At 45.9% G+C, this 26868-nt stretch overlaps 1 protein-coding gene across 1 annotated transcript; it reads left to right on the top strand.

The window, feature by feature from the left end:
* Positions 1 to 2186: 2186 nt before the first annotated feature.
* On the top strand, positions 2187 to 23878 carry CHRNA4 (cholinergic receptor nicotinic alpha 4 subunit). The gene is made up of 6 exons (XM_083802117.1): positions 2187 to 2982; positions 4243 to 4394; positions 8037 to 8081; positions 8173 to 8282; positions 15543 to 16923; positions 23290 to 23878. The coding sequence occupies exons 1-6, from the start codon at positions 2922 to 2924 to the stop codon at positions 23413 to 23415; spliced, it is 1875 nt and encodes a 624-aa protein (XP_083658243.1). The 5' UTR covers positions 2187 to 2921; the 3' UTR covers positions 23416 to 23878.
* The last annotated feature ends 2990 nt before the right edge of the window (positions 23879 to 26868 follow it).

The following is a 26868-nucleotide window of genomic DNA, read 5'->3' on the forward strand; positions in this document are numbered from 1 at the left end:
AGAAACCAGCAGTGAGATTTAACAAGGTCACTTCAAGGCACAGAAACCTCTGTAAAATATGTTCTTCCTCCACATCATATAAAAGCAGAGCCAGGGAGGTGAGGGATAAACCTTTCATTTATTGAAAATGATGATTTATGATTAATTTCCAAAAGAAGGAAATTCTTTTTTAATCAAAATTATTTATAGGGTTAGTCTAAAGGCAGTATTTGCTAGCCAGCTTCCTTATTCACCAGCACAGAAAACAAGGCAAGGAGAAGACGGATGGGGTATGTCCATGGGATTTGAATCAGCTCTGTGCAGGAAGGCCTGTAGTCAAGGATACCTGTATTATTTATGGCCAAGATCTTCAAAAGGAAAAAACTCATCTTGGATCCCTTGGGCTCAGTCATCCAATGTGTGACCTGTGCAGAGGAGCAGCCCCTTGAAAAATGGTCTTCGCAAATGCCATTTCCCACTGTGCCCCTTTGGGAATTTCTAAGACTTGTCTTTTCTGGTGCTTATTGTTGGAACTGGAAGGGCTGAAAACAAGGACACGGGACGTGGCTTAGTGGCGGGACTGGGAAGATCAGGGTGATGGTTGGACTTGATGATCCTGAAGGTCTCTTCCACCTAGAGGTTTCTGTGATCCTACAATTTCACCTGTTAATGCTGTTGGCACAAAATGCACAGTGTTGGACCCAGAGAGAAGCAGAGGAGTGTGGAAACTCAGGTGACATCCCTCTCCCTCCGGCTTTCATAGAGCAAAGGGGTGTAAGGGAATGGGTTTTCCTGGTACTGTGTGGGTGTCTGGGAATCTGTAGTTGCCCTGTGCCTCAGCCTACACCTCCTCCAGGAAGACTCACTGCCTTTTCAAGGACCAACAACAGTATTTTGGCTGAGAAATGGTCAAGGAGCCAGGCAAGACTTGTCTCCACTACCCAAGCCCTGAAGCCCTGGCACAGCGCAGTCAGAGCCTGGGAAGCCGCAGCCTCCAGGTCCTCTTCTGCCCCTACCCGTGTCCCTGTGGACTGATCCCACTGCAGAAAGCCCGTGGTGTTGGCAGACGGGCTCCTCACTGGCTCTGTCTGCAGCCCCGATGAGCTGCTGCAGGCACACGGCGGTGCCGCCGCGCTGACACGCGATGCTCGAGGCGACGTGCAGCGTACAACACAAGACTGAGCGACCCCGTTCTTACCCTGGGGAGGAGTGAGTGCCCATCTGCTCCCCCAGCGATGGACGGGGCAAAGGGGTGCTCAGTGCCGCACAGGACCTGGCTGCCGGGATGCAACCTGCAGGGCGACTTTAAGCTAATTTGGTCTTGCATCTGCTGTTTATTGAATTAATGCTGGATGGTTCCCTGGAACGAGCACTGTGGGTTTTTATAGCACGTCACCGGTGCTCAGGTGCTGCAGTGAGGGGCAGGCCACCAAAAGGAAGGAAGGCAAACCATGCAGGAGTTTACGCACCCAGCAGAAAAAATGGTGGGGTTTTCTCATCCTGAAAGGTTGACAACTGTTAAGGAAAAGATGGGACAAGAAGGAACAAAAAAAATGAGTTTGGTACTATGTTGATATTATTTATAATAACACTACAGACTTAATTTCTCTTGTTGCTTTAATCCTCCCCACTTTCAGCCAGCAATCTATTATATTGGAAGATACTTGAGATGCTTTCAGAGTAGGGAAATTATTATACATAAAATATGTAGCTAGTATCATTAGAACAGACTTTGATTAATTTTGCAGCTGGCAAAATTACCCCTGCCTGAAAAAGAAATCCATTTACTGTCCGTGTGGAAGTAATTGTGTTAATATCAAAGCTGGTTTTAAAATGAAATGAAGAGGGCTCCACTCTGTGCCTTCCGTGCGAGGAATCAGGGCTGCATGATGAAGGGCTGAGTGCTAATTCCTTGCCAACATTTTCCTCCACAGATATTGTTCAAGACTTCAGCAGGGCTATTTGTGGTATATTTAAGGTGCAGTCACATATACAGGTAAGTTCAAGCAAGTCCCTGCCTCAGCCTCACCTTTGATTTGCATGTTGCTTCTGGACAAAGAGTAATGTTTGTATTTTTGCTCTGTCTTCGTACAGCACCAAGCACAGCAGAGACCCATGCTCATGGGCAGATTCATTGGGCTCAATAACTGTCGACAGCAAAGCTACATGCAGGGCCAGAAATACCTGTCAGGCTAATTACCCTGTTAATCTACAGGAGCAATTTTGAAAAGCACTTGGGCAAAATGAAATGAATAGCTATTATTAATTAAGAACTGTTCGGGGTTCAGGTGCTATAAAGGTCCCAGATGGCCCCAAGTCCACCACTTCTGGCTGCAGCCAGGTCTGGATCTCCCTTTTTATTTCTCGTGCTGAAAGTTTTCCTTCCCTGCAGCCCGTTTGCTGGAGTGCACAGACTCCCTCCTCCTCCTCGGCGGGAGGTGGGCAGGTCTAAGCACATTAAATATACAAACACATCGTGCTCCTTCTTTGCTTCATCAAGTGCCGGCGTTGGCATCGGTGGTCCAGCAGCAGCAGAAGCTGAGCGAAGGCTGCCGAAAGGGCTGGGGGAAGGGAGAAAGCAGCAGCAGCAGCAATGAGCAAACGGAGCAGGCAAAGCACCCTGTAGCAGAAGGGAGAGGAGAGCCCAGGCAGGGTGAGCATTTCGTGCTTCTTTACAGGAGCTTTCTGCAGCCCTCACACATCCCTTGCGAGCACGTGTCCGTCTGCATCCCAGGGAAAAGCGTCTTTCTAGGAGTGAGAGCTGGAAATCAGGCAGAAGAGAATGGGAAGGATGTAAATCAGCTATTACTGCCTCCCGGAGAGAGGTGAGAGAGGGAGAGGAAGGAGTTCAGGGGGATGAAGCTGGAGGATCCGGAGACTCAGAGAGGAAAAGTTGCCCTGACGGGAGCCTCTGCGTGCTAGAGCCTGAGCTTCGCTCCACAATGGGATTTCTTGTGGCTAAGGGAAACCTCCTCCTCCTGCTGTGTGCCAGCACCTTCCCCGGTAAGTTTGAGAGGCTTTTCTTCCCCTGCTCTGCTCTTTAGCTCTTTTCTCCCTTAGCCCTCTCAAAATCATGCTGCAAAGCCCGGTCCCTTTCAGCGAGGAATTTCCCCCGCTCCTGCATCCCCCTGCCCTGTTGTAGCAGTTCACCTAAAAATATTGCTCTGCTGAGCAGCGCTTTGCTTTTATTTTCTGCTCCTTGCCGGAACAGATGGGAAAAGGGTTAAAGCTCAGTGTGGAAGGGGACGGGGGGAGGACACAGAGGGGCTCAGCCTCTGCTTCTTGCCTGGGCTTTTCTCCCTGGGTGAAGTGTGTTAATGTGTCTCGGGGCGATAGCTGTGGCTGGGGAGAGCGCAGCCAGCTCTCAGCTAATGCTTCCCTTTGTATAATCCAGGGCAGGCTAAAGACTAAGTAGGAGCCATATTCCACAAGGGACGTGGGGAGAGAGCCCACTCCCTCTCCCCTCTGTGCTTGGTGGAGGATGCGTGTGCATGCATCCTGCACGGGGGCACAGCCCCCGGCAGCCCCCTGAAGAAAGGAAGATTTCATTTTTAGTTACCAGCAGGCACCACCGACAGCTCCTGTAGTGAACGTGCACGGTCAGGGCTGTTCCTTGCAGCATCCAACTTTTAAAGTATTATTAAGGGAAACTGCACTTTTGTGCAATTTCTGCTCTCCCCCTTCCTCTTCCTTCACCCACTGCTTTTGTGAAACACCAGCTATGAAGCTCAGTTTGAAGAGCTGAATTTCAACCTCTCCTTTATTTTTATTTTTTTTTTCTGATGCATTGGATGCCAATTTTTATGTGTAAATCTGTTCCAAGGTCCCTATCCCCCAGCAGTGTTTGACTAACAAGGCTGCTTTCTCCTTTTTGTCTTACCCTTCACGTATCCCCCTTTACTGCTTGCAGACTTCACTGCTAGAAGCTTACCACAAAGTGGCCGTAAAAACTAAACCAGCTTCAGGGGAAAATGACCCATGCGGTGGTTTTAAAGTCATTTCAGTGATGCCCCACAGGATTTGGCCACGGTGGGTGAATGGAGGGAGAAATACACGGCAATGCCTGGGGGAGTGGGTAGGCAGGTCCCCAGGGTGGCATCACCCTCCCGTGTGTCCCTCCTTGGGGACATCCCCGGGGTCCTGGTAGGAGAAGGCTCTGCTCCCTGCTGTGACTGGGGGTGGGCTGGGGTGATCCTGCACCTCACCCTGGGATGCACAGCTGCTCCTGTGCCTCACCCTGCCCTGCCCGTGCCGTCCCCGCAGCCTTCGGCCACGTGGAAACCCGAGCCCACGCGGAGGAGCGTCTCCTGAAGAAACTCTTCTCCGGGTATAACAAGTGGTCCCGCCCCGTCGCCAACATTTCCGACGTGGTCCTGGTTCGCTTCGGCTTGTCCATCGCCCAGCTCATCGATGTCGTAAGTGCAACCCATTTGTGCAACGAGCAGACGGGATCAACGGGGTCGGGGCTCTGGGGGGATGCTCAAGGTGCATGTTGGTTTTGCAGGCTGGTTCAGGGTCAGGTTGGGAAGCCTTTGCTCTCAGAAGGAAAGTTATCACACAGAGAGCTCTGGTGGAATGAGGTGACTTGTGAGAGTAGCTGGTCATCAAACTGGATCCTTTGTTCTTCATTGACTGGAGCCAAAATCCCAAATTCCTTACCAAAACCAGTAGGACTGATCACAGCACAGCAGTGGAGCTGCTGGCATAAGTGCCAGAGGGTCCTGGCTAAAGAGAAAACAATCAGCTGATTTAGAATTTAAGCCATAATTGTTAACACTAATTGACACAAGCTAAGAGGAATAGTATTTTATACATCTCTGGAAGATAGCTGGCCTGAGGAGCTTTCTGCAGATGGAAGTTTTGAGGGTTGTTAGCTGCTCTGGCAGATATTTACAAAAATTATTCCTGAATGTTTGCTTAAATAGAAGTCACACGTACAAACTGTGTGTGCTGTGTACAAAATGGTGTGGTCTGCACTCTGAGCTGATATGTATTGAAATGGTATTTAAAGGATTAATCTCTTACAGTGTGTTGGGATCAAGTGTCTTAAATAGAGGCGATCCCTGCAGGACGAGGGAAGCATGCACACACACATCTAGCTTGTGCACGTCTTGCTCCCGTGTGCTTCTCTCAGTCCTTGTCTGCACACAGTTGGCACAACAATTCTGTTGGTGCCCTTGAACATCTCTTGCACAGGTGTTGGTCATGCCTTTGGAGGTTTCTCTCTGTCACTTTTTACTGTACTCCTATGGCAGATGAAAAGGCGGTGACAAAGGAAAGTATGATGCAAATTAAGGACATTGCTGGTGCAGGCCGATCACAGCAGATGACTCTCTACACTTTGTCTTTTTAGATAGGAGTCATTAAACTGGAGAAAAAAAACTTTTAGAAGTTCTTGTAAAGAAGATGAGATTTTTTAGTATCTAGATCTCATCCATGAATGGCTGAAATAGCCAAGGCAATAAACAGAAATCTTAAATCATCCTCAATACTTTTTCCATACTTAGTGCTGCTGGAGCCTGCCCATTTCCTCCCGGCCACAGGAGCCCTCCTGAGACAGTCAAAGCCTCTTTCTCAATGGTGTGGCATTACGACCTTCATTCTCAATGAATCCCAAAGTATTCAGGCTGAATATAGTCATTGGTCCATAGAGGCTTACAGCATTGTAGTTTTATGGGAAAAAATAAACAGATTTTTACAAGGGAAAGAAGAACTTGAGGCTGCTACATCTCTGTGAGAACTAGTCCAAACACAACAGGCAGCCAAGTGCCAGAGCAAGCAATAAATGAAAAATGCAACAAGCCCCTGGTTGCAGAGCTTTAGAGACCTTAAATGCAAAAGAAATGCAGCTAAACTGGTGTGGGAGGTGGGAAATCAAAGCCACCAGTTGCTGGAGAGTTGCATGTCCTCATGCACAAGACACCAGCTTCCAGCTCTGCAGCACAGAAAGGGCCCTGCGGTCCTCCCCTCCCTTACGTCAGCCTGAGGGATCCAGAGCTGTTTGCAGTTGCTAATGTTGAAGTTGTTTGGCTCTCATCTGAATAATTGATAAGGGTGAAGATGAGACATTAGTGACTGTGAAGGCATGAGAGACTTTCCATTATGCAGCTGCAGAATCGCGGAGGGGTGGGATCGATACACCTGCTTCGTGGTGCTTTTCCCAGCCTACTGGAGGAGAATTAATCTTCTTAAAATCACGTCAGTGGTTAGAAGTGCAACCACCAGGCAGGCTTGTGCCAGGGCTGCTGAGAGGAGAGGTCTCATCCCCTCCGACGCTGGGGACAAGTGACACCCCTGCCACCTCAGCACTTAGACGGTCTGTGCCCCTTCTGGTGCAAACCCCGGTGCAATTGTTAGACCCGGAGTGCAGCTCCCAACAACGAGAAGTCTGAAAGAGAAATCAGAGCTGTATTCAAATGCCAGCTCCTGCTGGCAAAAGCTGGGATGGAAACGAAAATCAATGTGAAACTTGACAGCCCCACATGTCCTCAGCTCACCCCATTGTGCTGGGGGTTTTCTGAGATGAGGTGGTAGGGGATCGAGCACTTGTCTGGGGGCAACCACTGAAAAACACACCTGGGCTCCTCAGATCTTATCTCTGTGGGGCTTTGTGTGCTGTGTTCACCCTGAGGAAAAAGTCCAGGCCGTGCGGCTCCACCATCACTGCACCCTGCAACCCCCTGCGAGAGGAACCCACAGGACTAGAGCCACCCTTCTCTGGGGTCAGGATGGCAGAGCCCTTGGGTGCAGTCTGGACGTGGAAAACAGGCAGGAATTGCCACAAGGATCAGCACCCAGACAGTAACAAGGAACGTGGTGGAGACCCTTGGGCACCTGGCTTGCAGTGGTAGGAGAAGCAGGGTGGTCCAGAGCAGGGCATGGCAGCCCCCACCAGCGGCAATCCTGATCTCCCACCCAAGGAAGTAGCTGGAATTTTCCTTCCGTTGTTGCTCACTTGAATGTTTTTTTGTATTCCTCCTTCCTCCTCATGCTCCTGGTCCCCAGCCCCTGGATGAGGATATCTCCTGTTGGGTTTTGCACTTGGTGCCACGACCGTGGTGAGGAGGCTCAGCGAGGGGGAGGCACGGCCCCATGAATCTCCCAGCTTTTAGGGTTCAGATTAATCCTGAACTGGCACAAGAGCAAGGTTAATGATGAGCAGCTTGCTTCCAAATGAGCCCTGTCAACTGAGCTGGTTTTGTTGCCAGAACAAAGAGAGAGAAAAGAAACAAAAATACAAACAAGCTTTGAGCTCTCAGACTAAACTCTGCCCCATGTAATTCATCCTGGTTATTTACACAGGGTTTGTAACTTGTGTGCAAGGCAAGAAGCAAATAATAATTAATTCTACTATGGTGCTGCCAGCATTGGGTCTGCCTCACACTATTTAAAAGTGTATATGTAGTTCTACCTTCTCATGTTATATCTATTTAGAGGTGGAAAAAAGCCTACAAATTGACACCATGGGTATACACAAGGCTGTCCAGGGGTTATGTATCAGCAGAGTAGCTCGGTTTTGTTCACAAAATTCAATCCGTGGTGCTCTAAGTTTGTGCGTTTTGTAGAAGGAGAAACACCACTGAGCTTCATGTTTCCAGAACTGTGCTCACTGATAATGTTACACAGAAATACTAAGCACTACTTGACGATGAAAATGAAAATTGTAAGCAATGTGCACATGTGAGTGAAAATAAAAATGCCCAGCATCCTCTTCCATCAGTGCTCAGGACAAAGCCGAGCGGAGGAGCTCTTCTCTCCACCTGTCCTCGTCATCCTAGTCTGAACCCATCAGCACCCAGGAAAATCCCAGTAAATTCAAGTCAGTCTGCTTGCAGGATTGCTTCAGTGCAGGCTCAGCTGTTCAGTGGTATCAGACAGCTGTGCCCTGTCCCGTGTTAAATGACAGAAACATCTGCTCTTTATTTCCAAGATGGAACTTACATTTATTGCAGAGGTGATTTAGAATTACAGAAATTAAGTACAATTAAGAGAAATGTAATGTGTTCCTTGGGGCACTTCCCCTGCTCCTGTAACTGATATCTGATCTTGCATTTCAGGATGAGAAGAACCAAATGATGACCACAAATGTGTGGGTGAAGCAGGTGAGTGCACCAAAATATGTGTTTTTCCATGTTCCATTTCAGTTTTTCAATCTGAGGTCTCCTAGGTTTGTAACTGCCCTGTTTTTGGCAGGAGTGGCATGACTACAAGCTGCGCTGGGACCCCCAGGAATATGAAAATGTCACATCCATCCGAATCCCCTCGGAGCTCATCTGGAGGCCAGACATTGTCCTCTACAACAAGTGAGTGTGAGCACTGTGGCCAGAAGGCAAACCCATCCTTGCAAATTTTCTCTGTCCGTGGCATCAAGGAGCTTCTTCCAATTGTCCCTCCTTATTTAATTCTCTTTGGTCGAGGTCTAAGTAGAGTCTCATAATATCTGTCCTACATTCTCACAAAATCTGTCCCAGATGTGCCGTAAATACCATGACTAACATTCATCACAAGGGCTTTGTTCTCCTAATGACGCTCTCTCTAACAGTGAGTTATGTGGGGGATGCCAGGTACTGTTTTCTCTTCACATGTTGGAGAGACAATTAATCTGGATAGGAGCTTTCAGTCCCTTTCAGCTTCATTTCACCAAGGAGCTCTCCCCTCATTCATCACCAGCAACTGGAAAAGCCAATTACCAAGACGGGCTTAAATAAGGCAAATATGCCCCAAAAATATCAGACTTGCATGTCTACAAATACAGGTTTCAGGTCAACCCAATGGAATTCTAGAATTATTCCTAAACAGGTATTTTCTCCTGATCCCAAATGCTTGAAATCTCTCTCTTGCATGGACACCTTGCAGGGAGCAAGTGGTCGTTTTCTTTCTTTCTTTTGCAGCTTGCTGATATTCTTAGAAAGAGTGTCCAAGTGCCAGGACTGATTTCTCCTTTGCTTATAACAGCAGAGTTCTCCATCTTGCCTCTGATCCTCAGTGGTGTGGTAACTGCAAAACGTTTGGAAATCACTAGAGATTAGATCACTGGAAATTACTAGTTCCTAGTCACTTGGACCTTCCCATCTTACAGGAAAGAGTGCGAATACGATATGACAAATGCCTCATGTTGCAGCCAAGAAAGGTGTTCACAGTTTCCAATGGACAAAAAAAAAAAAAAAAAAGAAAAAAAGAAAAAAAAGTCTTTGACCTTCTCATTGTCTGATTACTGACAATGGTATAGATTAACAAACCTCTTTGTCTGTGGGACCCTCATGGTCCCTACCCCCTCGGCTCAGCATGCTCACTGTGGCTGATGGAGCATGGGCCATGCAAGGGGTGCCCTAGCACTAAAGAAGGAAACCTCAGCATCCTGCTGCATCCCTATGGTAGGTAGCAAGTCTTTTTGTCCTGGTGCCCTACTACCACGCTGTGAAATGTAGTGCCCCAGACACCTAAACTGAAGCTACAACTCTCCCTGTATCCATACTTATCATCAATAACCATGCATTCTCCCGATGGTTGTCATGAGTCTATCATACATTTTTAATTGCTTTCTTTATCCATGAATTAAACACGGCTGTAGACGCCAACCACTAGCCAGTCAGTAATGGTTTTCCATTAATTCTGTAGCTCTTTACTGCTATATTTGCCCATGCTCTTTCGTATAGTGTCAAACACGTCTTATGTAGCCTGCCTTCTGCCCTGGATGTACTTTTCTATCTGGCTTCTTACCAAACACATCTGAAGCTGCAGTCGTCATCTTAGCTGCAGTACTCTAACGGTCAGGTTTCACAGTTTTTAGGGGTTGCAGGGCAAGGGCAAGGCAGGACAAATGTGGTGCAGGCAAGGCAAAACATGTAGCCTGAGGGAACATCAGGGTGAGATTCTTCTGCACGGCGCCTCACCAACTGCTTAACCCCACCATGCTGGTGGGGTTTATGTTTCTCATTTCAGCTGGAAATGTTTTGGGAAGGTTTTGCAAAGATAGTGAATAGTCAAGGGTGATACAAATAAGGCCTCCCTCACATATTTTATATATTGTTTAGAGGCAACTTCAAGTCATATAGATAATTCTGTATGACTAACACCAACAGAAATGTCTGCATGGACCTTGGTGGAAGAGAGAGAATGGCCACACTGGCTTTTTGTACTCTTCAAGCTTTTTAATGTGAATTATTAACTGCTTACCATGTACTCTGGCAGAACTATGATGTTTCTGTTTGGGATGATATCCTTTGGAAAAGAGAATTTCTGGACAGGAGATTACATGAATGCCTCTCCCGTTTCCATGTGGAGGAATATATAGAAATGGCAAAATTTAAATTGATTTGAGATTTACATTGTTAGGGAAACCTAACCCCTTGTTGTGAATTATTCTTGTATCTAAGCTCATTATTATCAAAAACTTCCATTTATCCACTCTAGAGGCTCAAATTAAATCAGTAAACTCAGCCGGTTTGGCCTAGAGAGTGTATGTAGTTGTCAACATTCATAAGGAATCTAAAACCAAATTAATATCCTACAGGGAAATTAATATGCTGCTGGGTTTTCAGGCTTGATGAGATAAGTTCCAAGACTCTGTAAACAGTCTCTACGAGATGTGACAAAACATATGTATAACAGAAGAATGTGAGTTAATAGTGAAATGACAAAGCCTCTCTTCTTCTCTGCCAAGAAGGCCAGCTGTTCTCTATCTGAGGCTGTAAAAGCTCTTCAGACACCACCAAATCATTTACAAATGGATTATCTAATCTTCTGCATCGAATTTGTTTCCCATTCATGAACGGACTTTAAACACACTTTAGTTTTCCTGTGTATATTTGAAGTAAAAAAAAAATATTTTGGGGGGTCTAATCAGCCATTGGGGCTGCATTTTGATTTTTTCACTGCTCCACCATTGTGTTGAATGATTCAAATCCAGTACATCATTGAAATTTCAGAGGAGAAAACCCAGAAACAGAAGGTTTGCAGCCAGTGGTCCAGCTGCTAAAGAGGAACGCAAGAACATGTCCTTGAGCCTAACGGACAGCCAGAGAAATTGAAATGTGAGCTTCACTGGCTAACTTTCAAGTAGACACACAGGATAGCATTGTAACATTTCTTTTCTCTACCCTGGTGATGGTAAAACCTGGGAAAAGGCTATTGGAAACATTCAGGCCTCATCATTTACTTTTTCTCAATACTTTCTGGTGTTAACTGTTCCAAAAAGAAAATCCCTGCCTTAGTCTCCATAGTCACAAATAAATAAATAAATAAATAGAGAGACAGGATCATGCATGATGTGAATTCAAATAAATATTTCAATAATTAAGAGGAGGAAATATCTTCAGGAACTCACCCAGTGATAATATGGACAAAAAGGATTACAGTACTGGGTTAGAAGTTCATCTGGCAGGCAGCTTTTGAAAATCATGAGAAAGCAAAGAGTTCTTTGAACTACACTGTAGTGGCTTGTTCTTTTGAACTGTACTATGATGTTTGCAACTAGTGAGGCTTATGGAGTAACACTGGCTTCCTGACTCATCTCAAAGCTGTTTGAAAGAAAAATGCCAAAAAGTGGCCCAGTCTAACCTTACAAATGTTGGAAACATTCTTGACATTTTTCTTCATTTGTGTGCATGCTTGCCTAGATATTGTCATTTTGCACCAGATTGTACTTATAATAGGCCCATAATTGCTACTTCACACTTAAGCTTTCCTGATTCTCCTGGGAGTTTGAAATATTTTTAGAGAGGCATTATCTCTGTAGATGTCTTTGAGATTTGCCACCGAGCTCTTTCCTGTAATACAGGAACCGACAAAAATCTCCGAGAGGGGTCTCTCTCATGGGCTGTTGCTGAGTTAGCATCTAAGGCTTTCTTCTGCCATAATGTTCAGGATGGAGCCAGTTTTACTTCCAAAATGCTGATAAGGATGCTTGGCAAAAGGAATATTGGAAGCAAAAGCACAAATCCAGTACTCTTACAGCCTTCTGAGAAACTTGAGCCTATTTCATCAGTGTAGCACAACCACTTCTGGGACAGATACTTATTTTATTGAGGAATTATTGAAATTTCTGTTACCAATGATTTCCCAGCATCTGAGACAAGCAAATGTTGGGATGAGACCTGCAGAAGTTGACATCAGTGCACAGAGAGCTCCATCTATGCACCCAAGATCTGCATTGACACATCTGCTTTGTACTTAAGGTGCCAAGAGCCTGGATATATTCAAAATCCAACAGGACAAGGTCCTGGGCACCCTCTTGTAACTAACCCTGCTCTGATGAGGGAATTTGATCTTCTCCTGAGGCCCTTACCAACCTGTGAGTTCAGAGCAATCATTTTGCTAGGGAAAAATAATTGCTGAACATTCAAAAATTCTTTGATTTGCCTTTGGAGCATTTTAATCTGAACATTACAGATGCATCTGTTTAATATCTACAAAAAGGGTGCAGAGTTGATATTTTAATGGGGTCTTGAAACCCCTTTTTTTCTTGGTTACTGTTGTTGGATGAAAAATGCTTTAAATGAGGACATTCTAGCTATATCCATACATGGATATAGCTAATTTTCAAGCTTTTAAAGCTCTGTTTGGATTTAAATTGTATCATCAGAAATTAAAATAAATGTGTGCCTCATTTACATGCATTCTGAAAACATTTAATTTTGTGAGACGATGTATCTCCCAAATGCAGGGAAAATAGAAACTGGCAAAAAATCTCCATCAGCAGAGCTTTTTAATGAAATGCGGTTGATGGCTGCCAGTAAAACAATACCATCCTTGAACCCTTAGAAACTCAGAAGATTTTAGAAGAGCAGCCTTTATTCCAGAAATGAGGAATCAAAGGCTGCAGAACGCAGCAGCACTATTTCCATCAGAAGAGGAACAAGCAACTCTCTTCTCTTTTGGTGTGCACTGTTGTATTTGACATGAAAATACAGGAGCTCCAGCACTTTATTACTAACAGATTTTTTCAAGCTGTCAGGTCAGGGTAATCAGGAGAGCCTGACTATCTTAATTCTCAAGTTCTTGTTGTGACGTTTACCTTGCGCTCACTCCTGCTTCCAAATGGCTTTTCATGACAACAGTCACAACACAATGGTGTAGACTGAATGAGGAAAATGTGCTACCTCTACAAAGGAATGACTGGAGATTTTCCCTGCAGATCTCCCACCTAGCTGTCTAAGGAACCACTCGCGTTATGCAGTGAAAGTTGGCACAGCTTGGCCAAGAACGGTGCGACAAAGCTTTCCACAAGGAAACAGAGTTTCCCCAATCTCATAAGTGCAGACTTCATTTATAGATAGTTTTCGCAGCTTGATACCTTGGAGAGATTGAGGAAAGGCTTTTGGAGACTGTCAACAGATGGGTGACCTTGTTTGCTCCTTCCCTCACGTCAAGGTAAGCAGAATGAGAACCCGGCATCGGCAGCATGCCAGCAGGCACAGCTTCCAACTCAGTAAGCATATGCTTGAAGGTCCAGTGTGGGTGGCAAGCCTGGGAAAATAGGCAAATATATATATATATATATATATATATATACACACAAAGGGTTAAGACAACTGCTAACACTACCTTTGCATAATATAGCTGGCTTAGATACCCTCTATCCACAGCAGCTTCTTAAAAATTGCTCAGGTATCTCTATACGGAACTGTAGTGAGAAGTCCAAACATCCCCAGTAAAACCCATCTGAGATCAGGAATTACTTCACGGCCTTGTTATGTGGCTAAGAGAAAAGCAGGAGGATTCCAGGATGTTTCACGGCCCCTCACAGTCATTACCTGACTCCCAGCTGCAAAGCGCAGTTGTCTTGGATCCGTTCCCACCATGGCACTGGAGGCAAAATCCAGCGTGGACAGCAGGGCCACAGTTGTCTGCAGTAGTGTGTGAGGTGAGGACCCAGGCTGAGCCTGGGCTGTTGGGCAAGCAATTAAAAATAAAGTCTTCCTCCTCAAAGAAGCAGCTCAGTTGCTGAAATAATTGGCATACAAGCTCTGCAGCATCCCTCTGGTTACAGCTATGCCTACAGAAGAGAGGCGTGTGGGTAGGCACGGGAAGAGGGCAAAATTGCCAGACAAGACAATTGTGGGAATGAAACACAACGTCTGCACAAACCAGCTACACGATACATAGGGGAATTATTATTGTTCCTGGGTGCGCTTTTAGCAAGAGGTTCGTGCCCTTTTCCAACAGCCTTAAAAGGGATAAAGAGGCACCCGTATTGTTTACCCAGCCACTTACATACTGTGCTACCTGAGAAAGAAACAATGGTGAATGTTCATTATCCCTTTGCTGTAATATAAGTCCAATTATAAACATATTGTTCCATTAATGAACAATTTAATCATGCCTCTGAGATCTCATTAAATGCTGAATTGGATTCCAAATTCCTATTGAGATTTAGAAAGAAAACCACCAAGAACAGCAAATGCTGGAATGTCTCTTGCTGTGCATGTTTCGTGTCTCAATCTGGCTGTACAGGGCAGGCAAAACCCAGGAGGAAACTAGATGGTTTTCATCCAGAGAAAGCAGTCCATGAGTGTAAATTAGATATGAAAAAGAGTCAAGAAAGGAGTTAGGTGCATGGTACAACATTTGGAATAAAACATAATTGTGGTTTTGCCTTGACACCTTTGGGACAGCAGTCTGGGTTTGTACATATTTATAGCTTTTCTGTCAAAAAAAAAAAAACTTGCAGCAAAAAGCAAACATTTTCTATTATAGCAGCAAGATTTGAGTTAAAAAGCCTAGTTCATATCACACAATCATTCTGGGTTTATTTTTCCATGAATTCAAGCAAACTGGAAAATTGTTTCAAGAAACAATTACCTGGGCTGTGATCCTGGGGATCAGGGGCATTTCCATCTCTGCCTGGATATGTGTTAGACAGCTCACTAAGGGCCAGATCCTGCCAATCTTTCCCCAAATGATGCGCGCTGTCCCTGAGGTCCCAGCGCCAGGACCAGGCCTCAGAGTTCCTTGGTCTCCTTCTTTTCTCTGACTTTGAAGTTTTCTGATATAAAATCTTGTTTTGTTATCCATGCATCTGATATCAGCACACAGTCCTCAATTGAGAGTCCCTATAAAAAGACAATGAAAATGGCAGCTCTCTCCCTGATGGGGAAATCAAGAGATTAACTGCTATTATTCCTATTGATATAACACTCTTACTGTTTTCCATGTAAGAGACTGAATGGTTACCCAACACTCTGATTTATAGTAGCTGTCACAATTAATTCTACAGAGCTCACAGCCACACCGCCTGGTTCCTCCCACCTCTAAAGCAAAGGAAACTCAACCCTCTCCAGGACATTTATGGGAAACCTTCGAGGAAAACTTGTGTGCATTTACCTCCAGGGCATGGCTTATGCAAGGCAAGGCCTGACATCTGTATGCAAACCCAGTGCTTGCATAAGCCAACAGAGTTCAAAAACCATTGGGTAGGGTGGATGGATGCAGTGTTAGGGCATGATGCATCTCCCAGGTGCCCTGAGTACAGTTTTGGAAGCCAAGCACTAAATATCATATTTCTTTAGAACTGAGAAGTCCCAGACAACTGTAGTCTCTTTCTTTCTTCTCTTTCTCCCCAGTGCTGATGGTGACTTTGCGGTCACCCACCTGACCAAGGCTCACCTCTTCTACGATGGGAGAATTAAATGGATGCCACCTGCTATCTACAAAAGCTCCTGCAGCATCGATGTTACCTTCTTCCCCTTTGACCAGCAAAACTGTACAATGAAATTTGGCTCCTGGACGTATGACAAAGCCAAGATAGACTTGGTGAGCATGCATAGCCATGTGGACCAGCTGGACTACTGGGAGAGTGGGGAATGGGTCATCATTAATGCTGTGGGCAACTACAACAGCAAGAAATATGAATGCTGCACAGAGATTTACCCCGATATAACTTACTCCTTTATTATCCGGAGGCTGCCACTGTTCTACACAATCAACCTGATCATCCCCTGCCTGCTTATCTCCTGCCTGACTGTCCTGGTCTTCTACCTGCCCTCTGAGTGTGGAGAAAAGATAACTTTGTGCATCTCCGTGCTGCTGTCCCTCACTGTGTTCCTGCTGCTCATCACGGAGATCATCCCTTCTACCTCCTTGGTCATCCCCCTGATTGGGGAGTACCTGCTGTTCACCATGATATTTGTCACCTTGTCCATCATCATCACCGTCTTCGTGCTCAACGTGCACCATCGTTCCCCGCGCACCCACACGATGCCTGACTGGGTGAGGAGGATCTTCCTCGACATAGTCCCACGTCTCCTCTTCATGAAACGTCCCTCCACGGTGAAAGACAATTGCAAGAAGCTCATTGAATCTATGCACAAAATAACCAACTCACCGAGACTTTGGTCCGAGACCGACATGGAGCCCAACTTCACTACCTCGTCTTCCCCCAGCCCCCAGAGTAACGAGCCGTCACCCACAGCTTCCTTCTGTGCCCACCTCGAGGAGCCAGCCAAACCCCAGCCTATCTGCAAATCTCCTTCTGGGCAGTACTCCGTGCTACACCCAGAGCCCGTACAGGTGACCTGCTCCTCTCCGCAGCCCTCACGCCACCTCCTGAGTGACACCCAGACCACGTCCATCTCCAAAGGCAGGTCGCTGAGTGTTCAGCAGATGTACAGCCCCAACAAGGCAGAGGAAGGGAGCATCCGCTGTCGGTCCCGAAGCATCCAGTACTGTTACCTGCAGGAGGACTCTTCCCAGACCAACGGCCAGTCCAGTGCCTCGCCAGCGTCCCAGCGCTGCCACCTAAACGAAGAGCAGCCCCAGCACAAGCCCCACCAGTGCAAGTGTAAGTGCAAAAAGAGCGAGGCGGCCGGCACACCGGCTCAAGGAAGCAAGACTCACAGCAACAAAGGAGAACATCTCGTCTTGATGTCCCCAGCCCTGAAGCTGGCAGTGGAAGGGGTTCACTACATTGCAGAGCACCTGCGAGCAGAAGATGCAGATTTCTCGGTGAGTATGCTAACTTAGCCTGCTCTCCTTGGGTAAGCCAAAAATCCCCTGCTAAGGAAGCCCCTCTAAACACGAGGGCTATGAAAGTATACTCAGTAAGTATAATCATCATGGTTCCTGGACACACTGGCACTACAGATATGAACAGAGAGCTTGTCCTTGGGGTCTTGGCAGGCATGTGGGCCAAACCATGCTCTGGGCTGCTCTAGAGCAATAAGGTTCTCCAGCAGTAAAGAGGAGTAAAGTTGTTGTCAAGTAGGACCAGTTGTAAAAGAGAATAGTAATCCTCCCCCCAGCCCTTCTTCTTTTTTAGGGGTGCGTAGGAGGGGATTTAATTTGTTTTCCTTTTTAGGGGATCAAAATGTAGCTAGAAAAAAAAAGAAATCCTTTAGTACTCTAAAGCCTGAACCATTTTAAAACACCTCTAATTGCAGCCAAGGATGTGATTTTAATTGAGGCCAGAGGGCACCTTGCAGAATTGGGCTCCATGTCGTGATTCTTCTACAGGGAACAGCCAGAGGAGGTGCCAGCGTAATTTGTTGTTGTCCCATTCCTGAGAACAGTATCAGCGAGTGCACTTTGGCGTTGGTTGTGACAGCGTTGCCCTAGCATCCCTGCCTTGGTAGTTCAGCAGTTCACAGCCCTGCTTTGAGCACAAGGGGTCACATCACAGCTCTGAGTTATGCTTTCAGTTTTTTTGTAGATAAAAGCCAAAAACTGTATTATAATGAGATAGAGCAGAAACAGAATCCTCCCTGGAAGCCAGCTTTGCATGCTGACCTTTCCTGAGCTGGTCGGGCTCCGACCTGTGCCTCCACCAAGGGTGAGATGTCTCCTGCGAGATGTTGACTGCCGCTGACCCTTGTGAGCAGTCAGGGAACTCAGGACCTCAATGGAGCAGCCCCTTCACATTGCTGTGCATAAAAACCCTTTCCCAACACTACTACTTGGGAGCAGAAAGCCCCTCATCTGTAGGAAGCAGCTAAGATGGAGAGAGAGAGAACAGAAAAGCAGTGATCTGATGGGAACGTAGCAGACTTCTTTATAGCTAAGCCTCTGACAGACAGGGAATTCACACTTGGTTTTCTATTCAGCGTTGACTGTGGTTACTGAGCCTGGGAAAGCAAATTCCCAAAATAGGCTGGGGTTGCGGGAAGCGCGTAGTAGCGTGGGGATGTTGCAGGGTATGTTTAGCTCTGCATGCTGCGATTCCTCATTAGTGGACTTCCATGGAGCAGTTGGCTCCGTCTGTGGGAAGGTGGGTGGGCAGATGGGCAGACAAACTTCACACTTACTCTCAGGGGGTAAATATGGCTACAAATAGAAGTAGAGGCTGAAAGAATTTATTTTAGTGGAGACGGTGATGCACATACAAATGCCACATCCTATTACACCTCACTGCTCTGCCCCTACAATACTATGGATACAGCATGCGAGCTAATTATGGCCATACTGAGGGAAGCCACAAGCTTTTTCCTAAAGAAGACATTGTCTGGGTTTCTTAGAGGTATCAGCCAGCAACAGTACCTTTTCAGCTGTTCTTACAGTTCGATTGTCTCCAGATTTGCAGTCAAAGCAAGTCGCAGTGCTTTTACGCAAGACTTCCTGGGCTTGAAGAGTGTCTTTATATTTGCATTTTTCACAGCACTGAGCACTTAGCAGCAGCAACAAAGGATTAAGTGCTGCTGTCCATTTATGTGCTCCTTGGTGCCACAGTTTGAGAGGCCTCTGCTCTTTAATGTATTTCGCTCCACAACATCCCTTTGAGGAAGCAGCCGTTTATTCCTCATTTTGAGGAGTGACAGCCAAACCACAGGGATGAGATGACCTGTTCAAGGTCGCAGAACAAGATTTGTGGCAGAGAAGGGCTATGAACCCCCTCCTTCATTACATGACAGCCCGGCTCCCTTTTGTGGGCTAAAATATTCTGCAAGCACATTAGGACTGTGGGAATCAAACTCTGCTCTCTCCGACTGGTAATAATAAGAAGTAAACCCATGGAAGTCAATTGATTTTAACTCACATATTTCCCCGGGGTGCAAATGAAAGAATAATACATCAACAATACTTCTCCTTTTGATTGATTCTCTTTCTGCTAAGCTTGTTGATATCAACAAGAACTAGGCTGATGAATATCTTGAGTTCTTTCCTTTTAATCCATCATTGCAACTTTCTTCAAAATGAAAACGGCCTCCAGAGTCTTACACCTTCTACTACTCTTGCCTCTTGAACTGAAGCAATTAACCCAAGGAGGAAGCTATTAGACATAAAAAGCAGAAGAAAAGGGGCAATTCTGTGGGCTCTAAGCAGACCTCTTGCCAGGACAGCCTGCGAGCAAAGGCACCATGAAAACCACTAGCAGTGAGTGGAGAAGGGTCACCCTGGCACCGTCGACGTCCCAGGCTCCCTGGAAGAGTGGGCTCCCTGCCACAGCCTTTTGTTCTTTCATAGCAAATGTGGTCTGCGTGATAGGCAGAGGTTGGGTTTTCAGATCTGGGGGAATAATTACTGGCCCTGACTTTTTTCTTTTTCTGGAGGAAATGTGCTCTCATGGAGTTGAAAATTACTGTAGGGAGCAGAGATGACCTAATAAAATAAGAATTTATTGAGGAAAAAAAAAATCAGTACTCAAAAATTTGCTATCATCTTAAAATCGAATTGTGGCATTTCTACCAGAGACGGAGGTCTCCAACAAACCCTTCAGCAGACACCTGTCATGCAGCTGCAGCCCTGAGACCTAGCTCAGTGTTTCTTGGGTGATATTTTCAGACACATGTACCTTCGCAGAATGGGAGCAGAGCTTCTTTTAAACTGTCTCTTTTCTAAAGCACCATTGCCACAGGGGCAGTGTTTCTAAATTAAAAGTAAATAGCTCATTTAATTAAGTGCTTCAGCAAAGAGAAAATGGGAAATGCAAGAGGCAGTTGTTTGTTACAAAAAGGTATCTGCGAACAGCACAAGCACAACAGCTTGCTGGGGGAAATGCAAGATGGAATTGTCCTAGCATATGATAGAAATGCCATTAGAAATTAATTGCAGGCTGAGAAGCAAAACAAGTTGCATGTCACACAAAAGCCAAAATAAGCACACACCGTCTGGAAAGCCTCATTGTCCTCGTGACTGTGCGCATCTCAGGACTACTCTAATAAGAAGTCTTCGAAGACAGCTTAAAAAATAAAATAGGAGATAAAATCGCTGAGGGGGAGGGGAACACAGGATAATCTCACCGGTTTATTTTTAACAAAGTACAATAAAACCCCTTGGGACTGCTCTAATCTGTGTTAGAGGCTCTGGCTCCTGAGAATCAGATGTCATTTGGGGGTCCCCAAGGTACCTCAACCCTTCCCTCATACCCTGGGGCCCAGTGCCCTATTCCCACTGCTCGGACCTGTAGGCAGCTGAACCAAGAAAGAGCCACAAATTCCCTGATCTTGCAGGAATTTGGGGGTGGAGAAGTCAGCTGGTTCCTGCCCCTGATCCTTTCCCGAACACAGTTTTGAGTGAGCCTCTTAAAAACTAATCAGAGCACAGCTCAGGAGTTGGGACGGCAGATGTTGGCAGCTGCATAGATGCTGCCATAGAGGTCTCTGTGGATCACGCTCCACGTGGGATGCTGGAGAGTTTCTGTCACAGGGAAATGCTACAGAGCTGTCAGAACACAAAACAAAACAAAACCCAGACCATTTGCTTTTCCTCCTCCTCTTCTTCTCATTGTCCCTCTGTAACGCCTCATTCCATCCCTCTGTGCTCTTGCTCTGAAGCTGGATACTGATTTTGCAAACTTTTGATGCGCTCCCAGGCACCATTTTAAAGATGGGCTGAGTATTTCTATATACACCACATCTGAGAGCAAATTTCAGTTGGACTTTTAAAGTTGTTTCTCTTCCATTTCCCTGTTCCTTTCTCAAAGAGAAATTAATCTAGTTTATTTCTTTTCTTCAAGTGATCTACACTTATTTCTACAAATACAAATATTCAAAAAAGCCTATTTTGCCAGAATGGGGAATTATTTCTCTCAACCCAGCTTTCCAGTTGGACATCAGATGGCAAATTTCAGATTTTTCTTACACACCGGCTGCTTCATGAGATGTTAAACTTTTAAATATAGTCATCCAGAGCTTGCTTAGCTGGCCTTCTCACCAGAAATTTTAAGCATCAGGGACTCACTCCAACTCTCAGCAAATGATGAATAGATCAGAAAATTGGTACAGCAAAAGGGAATTATCCACTGTGACTCCATCCTTGGGATGAGAGAATACCTTTTGATTTCAAGGGTTACTATTTCTTATGATTACCCTAATGACAGAAAGATGTGCTCATTTCCCCCATGAAGATAACTACCTTCAGGATGAGCCTCAATTTTTATTTTTATTTTTACCTTTGCTTGTTGAATAGTAAAGACCTGCTTAACTTGATGTTATTTTTAAAGTGAATAAAATTATCCATTGCATGAAAATATTTAGCTGATTCTTACACTTCTGAGAATGTTCAGGGATTCCTGAAATTTAAGATTCTTTGTTCAGAGGAAAAATTATGGGAAAAAAATAGCATTTCTCTGTGTACTGAGCCAAGAAGCTAGAGCAATACTGTAATCCTTAAAGGGAGTTCACAAGGCAAGTGATGAGGGAGCAGTTAAAGAGCTCACTGTTGGCATTGCTTCAGCTGAGTGCTGTCGCTGCTGAGGCACAGAGAAGACGGGTGCTTTGCAAATACACTGGATGATTCATGACGAGTTTATGAAGGGCTCAGCAAGCCAAAAAGAAGAAAATTCACATACGTTATCTGCAAAGACTAGTTTTCTTAGCACAACAAATCATCACGTTTGTCCCAGAAGCCAGGGCTGTATATTGTCCCCCTCTGACCCATCATGATTCCTGTGTAACATCCACAAGACATAAGATAAACTTTAGTGGTGCATCCGTGACTGAAGAAGAAAGGGAAAACTCAAGGTGAGTTTAGGTGAGTTTACAGAGTCTGTGCTGTGCTCAGAGCTTGCTTGTTTGGTGCTGGAAAATCATAATATTTTAGGACCTGAAGTTGCCACTATACCTGTGAAAATATCATCTCCTTCAAATGGCTATTTCAGTGATATTTGGACTGCTTCCTTTACCAAAATGATCATTCAGCATTATCAGCAATTCCTTTATATACATATATATATATATATATATCAAACAAGGTCTCTTACAAAATAAATAAATAAATAAATAAATAAATAATATTCTAGGCTACTCACTTATTAACCATGTTTAAAACAAATCTAGGATCTGAGAATGAAAAGGCCTGCACCATTAGTGCTATATTATTATTGCACTGCACTTTTCACGCGTGCTACAGCCCGATATATGCAGCAGCTTTAGGCACAGCGAAGCTCTGTGTGCTCAGGATCTCAGAACAGTGGGTCCAGTAAAGCAGCCCCAGCAAAGTGCAGCATTGGCTTTGCTCTCTCCTTCTCCTTACCACCACACTCCTGATTTTCTGCAGCAACGACCACTGAAGAGGTTTGAGCTAGCTCCCGCTGAGCTGTTTTCCCTAAAGAGGAAGGCAGCCTGCCAAACTTCAGCCCAGAGCTCAAGGCAACATCAGGGCTATTAATCACCAAGTGGTACATTGTAGGGAATTATAATGGCTACAGCCATATCAAATAAAGTTTCACCATCTAATCAGTCCTCTTCCTGGGAAAGAAATTAATAACAGCAAAGGCATAAAAGAAGTTTTCATACGTGTGTGGTTTCTTACTTGATGAAATATCCATTTACAACAGGTCTTGCCTGCTGGTATTAATAAGTACTAGATTTCCCCGGGGAGGAATTGCTGGAAAATCCTCCCACAGCAAGACAAAAGTGGAGAAAAAGAAGGATGAGGAAAACCGCTTCTTTTATTTGCTGGTTCATTTTCACTGCTTACTCAGCCAAATCTGTAAATCCCTTCACAGAATGAGTTTGGCTTCATTAATCCGTAAGCAAATCTGTTTACTAGCACGAAGAAACGAGCAATTCCTTTTCCTCCCTCAGCTTGAATCTCAGCCTCATTTACACACCCAGTTACAGCTGTTGCTTATGGAAAATGGGATCCTGAGTGTGCAGACAAGCTGAATTATCCACAGGCATACGTCATCCCTGGGGAGCTCTGAACAGGGCTTGCAATCGCACGAGCACACCCACGCAGCCTGGGAATGTCTCCCATGCAGGCGATAGAGCAAACCTTTGCCATTGTACATGGCCATTGTATGTAAGTGAGATCCTTCCCTCCTATCTCAGGACTTAAATTAAAATATTGCCTTCAGGAATAAAGCACTATTAATCTTTAAGTGCTATTAATCTCAATTAAGCCTCAATAACCGGCCTTTCATCTCTGTCCTGCCAGGTGAAGGAAGACTGGAAGTACGTTGCGATGGTCATTGACAGGATCTTCCTCTGGATGTTCATCATCGTGTGTTTGCTGGGAACTGTCGGGCTCTTCCTCCCGCCGTGGCTGGCAGGAATGATTTAAGCATAGCCACAGAAAGAAGAAAATCTATCCCGCCCTGTGGATTTTCGTTCACCTGGAAGGAGATGAGCAGAGAAATGGAGCCAGCCCTTTGAATAATTTACTGCGTGTCTGCGCATGAGTTGTTCCAGAGCACTCTGGGAACACTTTCCAAGGTCACATCGTTTTGCCGAGCCATTTTCATCTCCTCCATCTAATTTAGGGGAAAAGTTCTCATTAAAGATTGTACATAGCATGGTGGTATTCATTGGCATATACTCAGCAATGTAAGCCCACGAGCTCGCTCCCTAAAGCAGCACCAACAGAGGCTTCGTGTATCCAAAGCAGCCCCTGGCAGATCAGCTCCGCTCGTCTTCAGAGCTCTCCGCGTGCCCTGCCTCGTAACCTTGCCCCGTCCAGCTGAATGGTTCAGGACCGCGTGTCCCTGTACGAGTCCTTTGATAAATAAAGCTCCAAATTCAGGATACCTGTGCAGGGTGTGTGCTGTGCGTTCAGGGGTCAGCTGGCACAGGCAGACAGGCTGAAAGAATTGCTCGCTGCAGCTCAGTCTCTCTAGGACCAAAAGGGATCATTAGCCCCCAAAACACAGGGGTTGCAGTGATCGTATCGACAGAGTTGTCTTTGGCCAACACCCTTCAGAAGCCATGGGGATGAGGGACATCATCAGCAAGTGAGGATCAGGCAAATTAATGGAGGATTTGGTGCTGAGTTTCAGACCGTGTTTGTAGGATTTTGGTGTGCTTTCACGGGAAATTTCCTGGATCCCAGTTCTGGCTGCTGCTGAATAGCTGGGAATCACCCTGGGCTGTGAAATCCTTACCGTAGGTAGGCGATGTGGTTGGCGTTGCACAAGAGGTGGGGAAGGCACGGCAGAAATCCGGGACAGTGTGTAACAAAGAAATGGGCCGTTCCTTGTGAAAACCTGAACAGGACAGGCACCGGCACTTGGGAATTCAGAATGGCACTTTGCAGAAGTTACAGGAATTTGGGCTTTAAATGCAGTTAGTCAGTCTGAATGTCTCATTGGCTGATCAGATTTTAACCAGCCAGTTAAATAAAACAGCATAAAGAAACCGGCAGGCATGGGCTGACTGCTCTAACAGAGTGGCACTATTTCACCCTGCTGCTGACCTCTCCTAGAAGCTGCTTATTCTGGATTAATTTTATTTTTCAAGCCCAAAGCCCAGTGCAGCAGACTATCTGCAGGTCCTGGTACGAGTCAGAGCCTGGGGTGGGGGGCTAACGGCACCCCAACGCGGGAGGGTGGGACACGAGGCTCACTCAGACAACTGTGTTAGCTTGGGACAGAAGCACTGGAATGGGAATAAAATGCCCTAAGGAGACTCTTTCAAACACAAGACACTGCACGCAGTTCAAGCAGTACAAGCTACAAATCAAAGCGGCCATCAAAGCGTTCACCCTGCTTGGCCTGCCGACCCCGCTTGCTTTTCTTGTGGCAGAAGCTGCAGCTGACCTCCTTGTTCACATCCTCGACTTGTGATCCCAACACAGCCCAGCCCTGGCGTGGGCAAGTTCCCCAGGAGCCGTGCTGGTACGGCAGCCAGCGAGCCCGCTGGCTCTTTGCTTGTTTTCAGAATAAAGAGACTCGCTCTTTGGAGATGCTAATTTATCCCTTTTCACAGTCACTGAGCTTGCTTATGGCAAGGAAAGGAAAACAAACAGTCAAACATCTTCAAGGTCTAGTGCATCCATGTACAAGCACAGCTGCAGCCGGCGTGGAGGCGGCTGCATGCGGAGGGGGACGCGCTGCGGTCTGTATGCAGACAGGCTGCTCTTGCACAGGCGGCCTGAGCTCACAGTTCAAGTGCACGGATGAAATAATCAGGGAAAGCGGGAGGATTTTTGACCCTGGGCTCTGTTGTGCCCACCGTGGCTGCTCAGAGCTCCCTGTGCAACCTCCTCTTCTAGCCCCCGAGCAGCAGTGACAGCGGTGCAGGTGGGAGGCTCGGCCGTGCACGCACACCTGTAGCAGTAACACCACCCAGGCTGTCTGAGAGAGGATGGAGAGTGGGCAGCAGCTTGGGTCTCTGCTCTTGTGTCCCAGCCCAGGTGGGCTGGGGCGGCAGCGGGGGTGATGGTGGCTGTATGGCAAGAGCTGCGATCGTGTCCCTGCCTAGCAGAGAGGAAGGGCTTGGGGGTAGCAGTAGAGCCGATAAAGGTTTAAGGGCCGATATAAGAGCCAAATGTTTAGGGTGGCATATTGTGAAATTCAGTAGGAGAAAGCATAGGCTGCATGTTGTTCACAGCAAAGGGACCATCTCAATTCACCACCTTTCCTGAAAAAAACAAAAACAAAAACAAAACCACACAAACAAAGAAAAACAAACCTGGTTATTACCGGTGCACACCGTGCGAACAGCAGCATCTCCAGGGTAGCACCGCACTGTGACAGCAGAGGAGCAGGACGGCCTGGCAAGGGCACAAAAACATAACTCTGAGCCTGGCAGAACAGCCCTGCCGCACTGGGCTGCCTGCACACACCTGCTCCATCAGCACATCAGCATATCAGGTGTGATTAGGGATAATAAGGATGGGGCTGCGTCCCTGAAGACTCAGCACCGCTGAGGGATCACAGCGTTTGGCAGAACAAGATGAGAAGCTACAGCTGAAACCAGTTACAAAGATGTTGCTCGAATTGGGGAAGAAGCTCAGATAATGCAGGTCACTGGTTTCTGCTGGTGTTGCTAACATCGTAACATTTCTCATACACTGGTAACTCCATTTCTTCTCACATGGCATTAATATTCCCCCAGTTTAAAGTTCAAATAAAGTCTTGCTTTCTGCTTCTGACGTGCCTGTTAGTAAAATTCAAGGGAGGAAAATAAGAACCAAGCCCCAGCTCTCCCTTTTGGACAGAATATTTCATTTTGGAGATTACTAAAGAGGATGGTATCCCTCCATAGGATTCAATGATCAGAAACTGGAATTAAACTGGGACGTGAATCAGACTGTAAGTGTAGAAAAATGAATAATTCTGCTATTCAAAACCCATGAAACAAAAAAAGAGATTTTTAACATATGAAAGGCTCCAGGGGAAAAAAATAGTGTGTAGCCAGGCTGTTTTGTAACATTTCCAGCTCAGAATCAATCCCCAAGACTTGACTGACCAAGCTGACTTCAGAAGGGTGAGGAAGCAAGATGGATACAACAGGAACTCTTAAGTTGTCTTGGGCAAAACCTGGAGCAAAATACCTGATTTTTAGGACCTGAAAATGCAAAACTAAAGACCCCAAAGATATCACAAAAAGCAAACACGGAGGCTGATTGCTGTGCTTGTGGAGATCATATCCTCACCATGGTGGTTCATGCCTTCCCACCAGAACAGCTCCACTGACCACAAGAGGAAGAAGACCAAAGGCACAGAAAACTGTCTGCAATCACCTCAGTTACAACCTCTTTTTTTTGATTTCCCTTCCATCCCCTTTTTTCTGGTTG

This window comes from Anser anser (assembly GCF_964211835.1).
Source record: "Anser anser genome assembly, chromosome: 16".
NCBI classification, from domain to species: Eukaryota; Metazoa; Chordata; class Aves; order Anseriformes; family Anatidae; genus Anser; species Anser anser.